At 32.0% G+C, this 13,190-nt stretch overlaps 1 protein-coding gene across 1 annotated transcript in view; it reads left to right on the forward strand.

Annotated features, from left to right (window-relative positions):
• Window positions 1–2,415, forward strand: part of LOC106779414 (UPF0481 protein At3g47200-like) — a 4,817-nt gene extending 2,402 nt beyond the window's left edge. Inside the window, exons 2-3 of the mRNA XM_014667510.2 lie at window positions 795–2,073; window positions 2,155–2,415. Of these exons, the coding sequence (XP_014522996.2) occupies window positions 807–2,073; window positions 2,155–2,162 (1,275 nt within the window). The 5' untranslated portion in view covers window positions 795–806 and the 3' untranslated portion in view covers window positions 2,163–2,415. The remainder of the gene's footprint in view (window positions 1–794; window positions 2,074–2,154) is intronic.
• The last annotated feature ends 10,775 nt before the right edge of the window (window positions 2,416–13,190 follow it).

Below are 13,190 nucleotides of genomic sequence, written 5' to 3' on the forward strand. Positions count from 1 at the left end.
CACCCACACACACCCACACCCACACACCCACCCCCTTACACACACAGTGAGATGCTTTACTATAGAATTTTTCTTAATTTGAGCTTCATGCTCAGGTCTCCACTCCACCTTTTGCTGTTATAATAGACCATGTCAAAATAAAGCAAATGAACTTTATAAGTGAAATCAATAGAAAATGAGGTTAAATAAAGTGATGTTTTACCTTAAATCGCTTATAGAAAGGTACTATATGTCCTTTACAAGGATTGTTTCCCATGATAGTAAAGATTGAAGAATTTTTTTTTAATAGATCTTGTGGTAGCCTTTGAAGGAACTCTGGAAGGAAGAAACTTGAATATGAATAGATAAAAGTTATGTTATGTAGGCAAAGTAAAACAAATATGTTAGAAAAAAGATTTGGTTTAAGGTGAACTCATGTCCACGACTTTGTTGCTGCCTTGGTCGATACTTTGTTTTCGAGTCTCGTTTCCTTACCAAAATTACATTTATTTTATGTCTAAACTGCGGTATATACCCTATAATATTTAAAATCTATTATATTCAATGTCCTTTTGTGCTATTATATTTAAATCCTTTTTATAATATCTTTGTCTCCTCTAAAAACTTTAAAAAAATTTATAAATAAACCATTAATTTGGTTGTTAAGACTTTATTTTCTCTGAAGTAACCTTTTAATTAATGGTTTTATATAAATATTAACTACATTCTTTTAAATTATGGCATAGGTATTTTAAAAATTTATTCCAAAAATACTTATATTTAAGTAAGTTATTGTATATGTTTTCGTGTTACAGGGTTTTAACCGAATGGAGGGAGAATCGAGCTATGTAGCGATTGAAATAGAACGTTTAAATAGAGAATGGACTGAGATGCTTCAAAATGTGAAACCTCCAGAGATAAATGAAATCTATATGCAAAGCATTTATAGGGTACCGGCAAATATTCGGCTAAATAATCCCAAAGTCTACACCCCTCTAATTTTTACAATTGGCCCTTATCATCACAACAGTTTAGAGGCAATGAAAAAACTTAAACTGAAATATTTGAAGGGATTTCTGAATCGAACACAACTACCTATGAAAGTATTTGTTGACAAAATTAAAGAGATGGAAGAAAAGAATATTATTCGAAACTGTTATGCAGAAACTATTGAATGTAATGATAATTTCTTAAAGATGATTTTAGTTGATGCTTGTTTCATAATTGAGCTTTTTCTAAGATCGCATAGAAAAAGTGACTGGAAGGAAAAAGACCCTTTGATTCAAAAACCACGAATGCTAGGCTTTATTGAGCTTGACTTGCTATTATTGGAAAATCAACTTCCTTTCTGTGTTCTTGAACAACTTTACAAGCTCACTGGTATGAATGAGAAATTTCTTGACATTACTTTAAACTATTTTGAGAACAGACTTTTCGGAGACGTGCGTCCAAGGGAGAGTCCAAAACACTTCACTGATTTGTTAAGATCTTCTATAATATCATCATCAAAGCTTGGTCTTGAAAAACTGGAAAGATGCAAAGAAGTAAAACATGTATACAGTGCAAGCCAACTAATGGAGGCCGGTCTTGAGTTCGAGGTCAGTCCATATAAAAGCTTTATTGACTTGACCTATTCTAAACATGGAGTGTTGAGCATGCCAATCTTGAACATACATGACAATACAGAACTGTTGTTCAGGAATATGATGGCATATGAACATTGTCACCTTTCTGCTCTAAACATCGTTACTCAATATATAGTGATTCTAGCTTTTCTTATCAATACTGAAAAAGATGTGAACCTACTCGTTGAAAAGAAAATTATTGTCAATTGGACCGGTGATGCTAAAAAAGTGGCTACAATGTTTAATAATCTAACCTCACAACTTAGCATCCCAGATTTCAATTCACACTATTTCTCCATATGCAATATCTTAAATGAATTCTATGAAAATCCTGGCAATAAGTACAAGGCTATCTTCGTACACGAGTACTTCAACACTCCTTGGAAAATAGCTTCTACTACTGCTGCAATTGTCCTACTTTTGCTCACGTTTATTCAGACTGTATGTTCAATCATCTCAGTGGTTCAAAGTAAGAAATCATGACAAGTTCAATACTTAAATAATGGCAGAAAACAAGTCAAACTGATAAAATTGCTATGCTAAATTGCAGGTAATTGAAGAGAGGATTCATTAAATAAGCAAAAAGGAAATCACTTGGTAGAAAAGTATTTGATGATTGTATTTGAGTGTCTTAGTAAGGAAAACTTTGTGATGTTATATAATGTGTTTTTGATGTTTGTAATATCTCTTTCTTTAAATGAATTCTATGAAAATCCTGGTAACTAGTACAAGGCTATCTGCATACACGAGTACTTCAACACTCCTTGGAAAATAGCATCTACTACTGCTGCAATTCTGCTACTTCTGCTCTCGTTTATTCAGACCGTATGTTCGATCATCTCAGTTCGTGGTAAGAACTTATTATATTTTATACTTAACTACTACTACGAAATGAGTTAGAAGAACTCATAAAAGTATCAATATCAAATGTGCAGGTAAATAAGGAGATGACTTGTAAAATAAGGAATAAGAAAAGGCAGTTAAGGGAAGAAGACGTTGACGAATTTGGTTGTCTTGGTTGTAATTGTAAGAGAACCTTGTAAGTATTAGGTAAACTTAAATATGAGAGTTACTATGACAAGTTTGATGAATGTTTTTTTAGGTAAACTTAGTGTGTTGTTTTGCTATTAATGGCCATTATAGTGTCATAATTTGTAATGATTGGTAGACATTATGTTTTGGAGATGAAATGCCAAATATAATAGTCTTACAAATTGTAATGTATTATTTATGTGAAATACATAAAAGTGAGTTTAATTATTCACAAAAGATGGTTTTGCTAAAATAATTGGTTGTGTAGGAATTAAGACTATTTAACCAAGGATAAAGATGAAATCGAGTTAGGATATATCACATTCAATTGAATTAGATCAAACCCATGTCAAATTCATTTAGTTTAATTCAACCTTAGTCAGGATCATGTCAAACTAATGTCAAACTAACTTGTGTTGATTAATGTCAGGTTGGTGAATCTACCTAGACTTGAGTCGAGCCAAAACCTTATAAACATATATTACACTTATATTCGGTTTAAAGTACGAGATACCACATTTAAAATTCTGCCAAGAAATTAATTCTCCAATTTAAACCCATTTATAACTCTCAATCCAAATACCAAGCATATCGACCTATATCCACCTATATTTCGTACGACACATACATGACAATTTTTTAAAATAAAGGATTCAATACATGTTAGCTACGATGATATAAGAAATATAAAAAATGTACATATTCAAAATATTAAAAAAAATCCAATCTTTTATTACAATATAAAATATTTATTATAAATCTAAAATATAACCGTATAAAACTAACTTGCAAATTGTAAGGTGAGGTGTGATGTATGTGTATATCTTGGTGAGTGTATCCTTTTAATAAATCAATGATACGCTTTGATACCATCTTACAAAGTGCACACCTAACTTATATTATATTTTACATATTTAGTTATTTATGTATTGTAAATCTTGCTAAATAAACCAAATATTTGCCAAATACATTAACTTTTTTATCAACGTTTAGACAAACTTTGAAAAGACACATATAGTTTTTTTAATCAGCAGTTATACTTAAAATAAAAAAAAATAAAAATAATCCTCTTAAACAAAGGAGTATAAAGATAAAGAACAATCATAAAAGTACACGAGGATAGAATATAAAACTACTTTTATAATAAAATTATTGGACAAATAATATTTTTCATTATATATTTATTAGTCCCATATATTAAGATTAGGGATGAAAAAAAATTCATGATTGATTTATCCACTTATAAACGAGTTAATGTGATATTATACTATCCGATATCCGACATGTCGTATTTCTTATCCATAAAAAATAAAAATGATAATTAAATAATATTTAATTTAATTTAAAATAAAGTTAATTTATATCAGATTATTTAATTAAAATCGAATTTTAATTTATGTTTTATTTTATTCATATTAAATTTTATAATTTTATTTAATTTTTATTTTAAAATGTACAAAATATAAATTTTTAATATTTGTTAGTATTTGTAAATACCTATAGTTTTTTAAAATATCTGTAAAATTTTTTAAAAGAGATATCTAAAAAGATAACGGATTACACTGCAGATCAAATTATGAGTAGACACTATCCATATATAATCTGACTTATTGTCATTCCTAATCAGAATATTGGATCATTGGGTTTAAAATCCACAAAACCATTGACGCAATCTAACCCACAAATTTGGTTGGAACTTCACCGCTAAACAGTCTACCTATCAAAGAGGCAAAACTGCCAATCACTGTTAATGACAAACTAGTATTGAATAAACATTACCTCATACAGTAGTCATACTTAACAGCATAGTTAATCTTGGTCATAAAAACTCTCTCGAATCCACTATCTCTACACTTTTCTAAGCACCTAAATTTCATAGGAGCCTTATCTTCAAGCTGAATAGAGAAGAAAATCCAAAACAAATACATAGTCAAATCGAAAACTACAATGTTTATAATATTGAAAAAACAAGTTTGTGTACAGTTCAAAAATACCCGAATAAACCAATCTTGCACATTCGGAAAGCTAGATTGAATCCTCCAGATGGATAACATATGAGACCTGGAAATGACTGTTTAAATTGAATATTCTGCAAATAGTAGTGAACAAAACATAGTACACAAAAAAGAAACCTCCAGTAAACAATATAGTTCATATAACATGATCAGACTACACACATATAAAAGTGTTGTCTAAACATAGTAAAGACAAAAATTTCTACCGTTATCTAAGTGTTGTTTTTACAATTTGTGGTTATACATTAAAAACGTGGCGTAAGATAATGTAAAAAAACTTAAAGTTTCATTACGCTCCTCCATGCATTTGCGCGGAAAAACAAATTTGTATCCCTCCTACAGTTAGTCACGCGAAAAACATTTGCTTATTCCCTCCCTCGTAAAACTTGCAAACACTTATAACCCCATCTCGACCTAGTTTACATTGTTCGGTCTTGTTGCTTATTCTTGAAAAAAAACTTCTGTAATGCTATCTATATTCAAGATTGGCATGCTCAGCGCTCCATCATTTTTATAATACGTCAAGTCAAGGAAGTTTTTATTTAGACTGAGCTTGATCTCAAGAACTAGCTCCATTAGTTGGTTTGCATTAAAGCTGTCAAAACGGGTAACCCAGCTCGACTCGGCCCGACCCACCACGGGTTGGTCACTCAGTGAGCCAACCCAACCCGCCTCATTTATTAGCGAGTCAGAAAAACTTGAACCTGACCCGACCCACCACGGGTTGGTGGGTAAACGGGTTGATTCACTAGCCCATTTAATTAATTTTTTTTTATATAAAAAAATACAAACTATCTGCAATTTAAATTTAAACAATTTTCACTCCCAAAAAATTATGTTAAAGACAATTCAAAATAATAATAAAAAATACAATATAATCCAAATGTCATTAAAAAACAACCACAAAAAACATTCAAATAAGTTTTTTATATTCATCATTTTTTGTTCTTGTTGTAACCCTGNACCCTTGTTCTTGTTGTCTCCAAATTCACTAATAAAGATTTTCCTAATATTAGAATAATTCCGACAATCAATAAAAAAATATTAGTCAAAAAAAAGAGAACCAGTACTCAACAACATCAACAAAAAATTAATAGTTTAATCTGTAACATAATTTCCCAAATTCAAATATATCAAAAAGAGCTTGTTCAAATAATGTATACTCAAGTAGTTTAAATAAAATGAACAAAATGTGATACAAGCATGTCGGAACATGAAAATATCATTCTATGTCTTCAAATCCCCCAAAACAAAAAACAAATTCGCAAACTCCTATTTTTGTCATTATAGGGTTTTTGAAAAAAAAAAAGAAGTGAGAAAACAAAAATGGTGGAGAAAAAAGAAGAAAAAAAAAGGGTGTTTTACCTGCTCCTTGAAGAATTTCAGTGAAGTGAGGGTGAGAGCACTGTCAAATGAGAGCAAGTACCGTGAGAGTGATTTGTGAGAGCAGAGGTTATTTTTTTGGTATACACAGTGAGTGAAGAAAACATTTTAGTTTTTAGGGTTTCATAAATAAAATAATAAATTAAAAAAATAAAATTAGGTAGGTGGGTTGGTGGGCCAACCCGGCTCACCACGGGTTTAACCCGCATGAGCCGGGTCTAAATGAGCCGGGTTGAAATCTGACCCGCATATAAGTGGATTGTATTTTTCAAAGCTAACCCGGCCCGAACCCGTGACGGGCCGGGTTGGCTCGCGGGTTGTGACCCATTTTGACGGCTCTAGTTTGCATAATATACATGTTTAACTTCTATCCATTCTTCCTATTTTTCAAGCTTAACCTTTCTTGGACAAAGGTTTCCATAACGTGTGTTTCGAAAATAGTTAAAAGTAAGGTTTAATCATTCAGGAAGTCCTTATTTTCGAGTGGAATCTCAATTTTGTCCCGTTCTTTTTGGATTTCTCAATTGAGTCCCAATTTTATGAAAATTGCAACAACTGGGCCCTTTCCGTTAAATGCAAGCTTCTCTCGTCCTTCATCAAATGCAAGCTTCTTCATCTGGCAACCATGGCAGCCCCACCATCCATCACCCTCGCCACTACAGTGCAGCAGCCGCACTCGAACTACAAGTCGTCGTGACTTGTCCTCCATTATCACCATCTTCGCAAGCTCTACAACCAATCAGAATCGGAACGAACATCAACGAAATCAAAACTAGAGAATTGCGATTCAGGAAATCTCGCAAGCGCCATCCAATCGCAATCGCGCCATCAACAGCGACGAGCTCCTCCTCTATTCGTAAAACCCTTCGCGTCACCATCGACCTCGCACCATACCAGTCAGGTCGCCGTCACCTCGCAAGCTTCATTATTGCTGCCATCCAAGCTTCGTTTATTATCAATGCGGACCTGTAATTACCAAATTCCAAAAACCCAGCAGAAACCACAATCAGAGGAAACACATCACGCCACCACATTCTCGAAAGCCTCCTCCTTCACGAATTAGGGTTTCTGTGTTGCCACGTTTGGGGAAGAACTCGTAGTGGGTTTCATGGTTCGATTGGGTTTTCTGATTTGGGGATTTTTTGTATTAGGGCTCTATGATTTCTAGGTTTGCAAGTGAAGCGAGGATTCGAAGAAGAGATGACGCTATGGAGGTTTCGTGCATGTTTGTGTGGTGCTCTGGCGAAGATGAACTGTGGTGGAGAAGTTGTGCATGGTTGACGGAGTAGAAGATGAACCATGGTGACTACTAATGACGACGATGCATGGTGACTGCTAGTGACGACGATGCATGGTGACTGACAGAGCAGTTGTGGTGGTCTAGTGATGGTGGCGGCACAAGGAGGTTGGTAAGGGGATTAGGGTTCTGTAGATGAAAGATGAAACTGGTGTGGCAGGGATGATGAGGTGGTTGCCTCACATTGGTTTCCTCACTGCCATTAAGAGACCAGATCGTGAACCATCCACGTCAATTAAGGTGTCCCTACCCATGTCAAGTAAGAAATTGACTCCAATGTGCCACGTCAAACACAAATTAATGCCGTTGAGACCCAATTGTAAAACAAAAAAAACAGGATGAAATTGAGATTCTACACGAAAATAGGAACTTCCTAAATAATTAAACTTAAAAATAATGTCAATTAATTTCTCAATCATATTAGTGAGATTGTAAAGTTGTTAAATAACAAAAGAAAGAATGGAAGTTGAGTTTCCAGTAGTATCGAGACAAAGTCAACATAACCTAGTATACATGGTTTTGAATGAAAGGTTCTTTTCCCTTCCAGTCACTGTTTGGAAGGTTCAACAGTGGGATGGGGTCCACTAGGTCATCCGCTGTATCTTGAGGGGAGGAGATGGGGTCTGGACTACAGGAGCTAGGATGGGGACTATATGAGTTGGGGCTGAATAGGCTGACAAACTACAACAGAGGACTGAAAAAGGATAACATGTGGCACTCCTGAGTGTGGAGAAGCATCTGAAACCCTAGCATGTGGGCCTACGAGGGGTGTAGAGGAATGAGAGAGCATAGGTTGTTTGGCTGTGTGGTCGATAGAGGAATCAAGTATCCTAGGATGATGTCGACCTATAGAAGGCACAGAGGAATCAAACATTCTAGATGTGGTGGTTGTGGATGTTGTAAAGGAATAAAAAATATGAAGTCGTCGGCTACGAAGGGGGTTGTCGGTTACTAGAGGGATATTTTATTAGTCTCGTTTTCGTTACCAAAATTACATTGATTTTATATGTTTGGTACTAAGTGCGGTATAACAATATTTAAAATCTATTGTATTCAATGTCTTTCTGTTATATTATATTCAAATTCTTTTTATAATATCTATGACATTGGATCCATATAATTAATCCGTAAACGAGATATAGCCTGCAACATCTTTGCTAAAAGATGTTGTTCACACTAATGTAAATAGATTTTTTTTATAGCGAATTTTTATATATGTTAAAATTTATCTAGTATAAAAAGTGATGTAGTATAAAAAGTGACGCAGTAATAATATTGTAAATAAGAGAATTTTTTTTATACCGATTTTACTCAGAAATAGAAAATTACGCCGTATCAAAACTATAATAAATGATAAAAGAATTCTATATTGGTTGTACTCATAACATGTGTAAAAAGTCGTTTTTTAGCAGTTAGACATTGAAATCAGTATAAAAGTAACAGTGAAAAAATGTAATATTTAAAACCCTTCATTCATCTTCACTTTCTGTGTGCGCTCCTTCTCCTTCCTTTTCGTTTTCTGTACACACTTTTTCTCCTTTACTTCTTATTTCTCCATATCCGATTATGCTGCCTCCTCGACAAGCTCCTCTGCATCGATGGCAGAGTTCAAAACCCTCATCAAAACTCTCATCGTACTCATGACCTGTGACCCCTTCCAAAAATGTTAGATTTGTTTGGACACGGTATAAAGTTGACAATGCTCATGACATTTTAAATATTTTTTAGTAATTAAAATTTTATTTTTTCATGACAGTTTAAATTTTATTTTTAATTAAATTTTATTTTAACTTTTCTACTTAATTCATCACAGTTTATTTTGTTTTTTAAAATAAAAATAATTTTCTATAAAAATACATATATATTTTTCTTGCTCTGGATATAGAAGTCATTTCTTATATATAAATTAATATATATATATATATATATATATATATATATATATATATATTTATAATTCCAAAAATAATATATATTTAAAGTATAAAATTAAAAATAATATATATAGGTATAGATTTATAATATATATCTAATTAAAATTATATAACATTGAGATATTTTAAATTTGAATCTCTATTATTATTTATTTGTGAAAACATATTTATTAATTTTCAATTTTTTTTATGATAATTAAAAATAATAAAATTATTATTATTATTAATATCAAATTAAATATAAATAATTTCTATAATTTTATTGTAAATAGTTGTTATTTATTTTATAAAAAAATTTGTAATTAAAAATGTTTAAATTAAAGAAAGTTTAAATTTAAAAAAATTTCAAATTAAAAATTTTAATTAAACTATGATTAAAAATATCTAGTTAAAATCAATAAATATAATATTTAAAAATAATTAATATTTATATAATAGATTTCATAATGATTAAAAATTATAAAATACCTTTAATAGTAAACATATTTAAAATTATAAATTACAAATAGCAAAACTTAAATACATCACATAATATAAATAATAATAAATATTTAAATAATTAGATAATCGTTTTCATTCATTCTTATTTACATTTATTTTAAAAAAATATATTAATAAATTTCGATAAATTTATTCCAATATTTTTCAATTTAAAATAAAATTTTATTATTGATTTATAAGTCGTCAAAATTATAATTATAATTATACTTTTATTTATATAATTTACATATATAGAAATTTTAAATATAAATAGGGAGATGTTTTGACACAGAAAATTTCAGAAAGCTAATATTGTGTGCTTAAGTTATGTTATGTTGTTTAGTAAAAAAGGTTTTTGAATAATTTAAAACATTGGCACTGAATGATGAATGTTAGAGTAGAGAGAAAAAAAAAATTGCAGATTTCTTTATCACGTCACTACAGTATTAACTTTGTTTCTACCGATTTTATGGAATGGACTTAATTGATGCAATTATACAAAGTGGGATGAAATTGAGTCTTTTTTTTTTTTGGAGTGGTGGTGAAGGGAGAGAGGCGGGCAGAAGATGATGAATTTGGCATTAACCCATGAATTTGGGGACCAATTAAGCAATTAAGCCTTAATAATCTTATTGCAAATTTAGTAACTATAAGCATAATGCACAATAATTCAAATTTTGGTCTTCGTAACGCCTTCGTAAATATATTTGCAATTTGGTCTTCTGCTGGAAAGTACTCGAGTTAAATTTGTTTAGTTGTCTCTTCATCTTGAATGAAGTGATATTTAATGACTATGTGTTTTGTTCTTTGATGATGGACTAGATTTTTTTGTCTATCCTTTTGTCGATTTATTATTGCAATAGATAGGAGTCGGTTGTGGTTCACCCATTTCTTCATATATTCTTCATATATTCTTTATATTCATATTGCTTCAGTCATGGTTTCAGCAACTGCTACATATTCTGCTTTTGTTGTTGATTGTGCCACAATTGCTTGCTTCTTTGATGCCTAAGATAAAATATCAGTTGATCCTAGTGAGAAAGCATATCCTGACGTACTCTTCATGTCATCCATTGATCTATAATCATTATTTGCGTAGCCAATCATCCTTGAGTTAGTTATGGTTTTGTACCATATACCAAACTCCTTTGTGCCTTATAGATATCTTAAAATTCTTTTTCCTACTCCATAATGAATCTAACTTGGCTCTTGCACGAATCTTGATAGAACACTTATAGCATACATAATGTTTGCTCACGTGGTTATGAGATACAAAAGAATTCCAATCAAACTCCTGTAGCGTGATGCATCTGCCTCTTATGCTCCATCATATTTGTATCATTTACCACCAATGAAGTAGCAACAGGTTTACAATCATTCATCTTGAACTTCTTTAGTAGAGCTTCAATATATTTCTTTGGAGAGATAAATATACCTTCTCTTTGTTGTTTAACCTTTATACCGAGGAAACAGTTCATCAAGCCATGATCGGTCGTTTCAAACGCCTTCATCATGTCTTCTTTAAATTTTTTTCATCATCTCCATATTGTTTCTTGTATAGATAAGATCATCGACATATATAAAGAGACAATAAAATGGTACTGACCTTGTGCCTTAATATATTGTGTTAGCTCACTTTTGTTTGTCTTAAATCCTTGATCGATGAAATATTGATCAATCTTGCAATACCATGCTCTTGGAGCTTGCTTGAGGCCGTATAAATTTCTTCTTCGAGCACTCCATTTAGAAAGGCTAATCTGACATTTAGTTGATATATGTTCCATCCTTTTTGTGCTACAAGAGCTATTAATACTCTAATTATATCTAAGCGAGCAACTGAAGCAAATGTCTCATTATAGTCTATTCCTGGTTACTATGAGTAACCTTTAGCAACTTATCTTGCCTTGTGCTTTTGTATAGTTCCATCAAGATTAAGCTTTGTTTTATATATCCATTTCACTCCTCTGACGTCTTTTCCATGAGGGCAATTTACGAGTTCCCAAGTGTTATTCTTCTCAATCATTTTAATCTCTTCTTCCATAGCCTTGACCTATACTTCTTGCTTTGATGCTTCTTCATAACAGTTAGGCTCCATCATGGCTATATTGCAAGTTTCATATATGTCTACCAAAGATCTTACTCTTCTTGGACTAGATTAAGGTGAAGAATCTTGCTTTTGTGGAGGTGGAGAAAGCGTACTTGAATTTTCTACCTCTTCTTGAGTCTCTTCTTGAGACTGTTGCATTGGAAGTAAAATGTTGCTTTTAACAACCTTTTCTTCTTCCCAATCCCAAGAAGCATTTTTATCAACTTTAACATCTCGACTGATGATGAGCTTTTTTATTTGTAGGTTGTAGACTCAATAACCTTTTGATTGTGTGATATATCACAAGAATATTCCTCGTATAGTCTTGTCTTCAAGCTTGTGCCGCCTTTGATTAGGAACATGTATGTAGCATATAGCCCCAAATACTCGTATATGTTTAGTCTATGGCTTTCTCCCACTCCAAGATTCAATAGGAGTCTTTTCTTGGACTGCTTTAGTTGGACATTTGTTTAGAATTTAAACTGCAATGTAGACTACTTCAGCCCAAAAAATTTTAGGCATACTTTTCTCTTTTAGCATTGATGTTTCCATCTCCATAACTATGCGATTCTTTCTTTCTGACACATCATTTTGTTGTGGAGTATATGCAACTGTATGTTGTCGCTCTATGCCTTCATCTTCACAGAATTTTTCAAACTCGTGAGATGCGTACTCCTTGCCATGATTACTTCCAAGTACATTTATTTGTTTTTCACTTTGCTTCTCAACAAGGGCCTTGAATTTCTTAAATACTCCAAAGACTTATGACTTTTCCTTTAAGAAATAGACCCATGTCATTCTAGAGTAGTCATAATGAATAGGATGACATACTTGTTGTTGTGATGTGAAGGCATTCTTATCGGTCCACAAACATCAGTATGAATAAACTCCAATAATTATTTTGCTCTCCATTCTTTGTCTGTTGAGAATGGTAACCGATATTGTTTGCTGAGGAGACATCCTTCGCATGATTCATTATTCTCCTTTAAGCATGGAAGATCTCTCATCATGTTTTTTTGATAAAGAAGCTTTAAGGAATTTGTGTTGAAGTGGCCAAATCTCCTATGCAAAAGCCATGAGTCATCAACTTTTAATTTCATGGCAATATTAGTTCCAGGTTTGAAGCTAATAGGAAAGCTTCTATTTCTCTTCTCCATGTTTACTTGGCCAATTTCTATCATTTTACTGTCATGAATTTTGCATTTATCTTTCTCAAAATGAAGAGAATATCCATTTTCCATCATTTGGTCAATACTTAAAAGATTCTCTTTAAGATTAGGAACTAGTAAAACTTGCTTGATGAATTTCGTACCTTTCTTTGTCTCCACCATGACAATTCTTTTGCCTCGAGACTTCACT

Source organism: Vigna radiata, unplaced genomic scaffold (genome assembly GCF_000741045.1).
Source record: "Vigna radiata var. radiata cultivar VC1973A unplaced genomic scaffold, Vradiata_ver6 scaffold_285, whole genome shotgun sequence".
Lineage (NCBI taxonomy): Eukaryota > Viridiplantae > Streptophyta > Magnoliopsida > Fabales > Fabaceae > Vigna > Vigna radiata.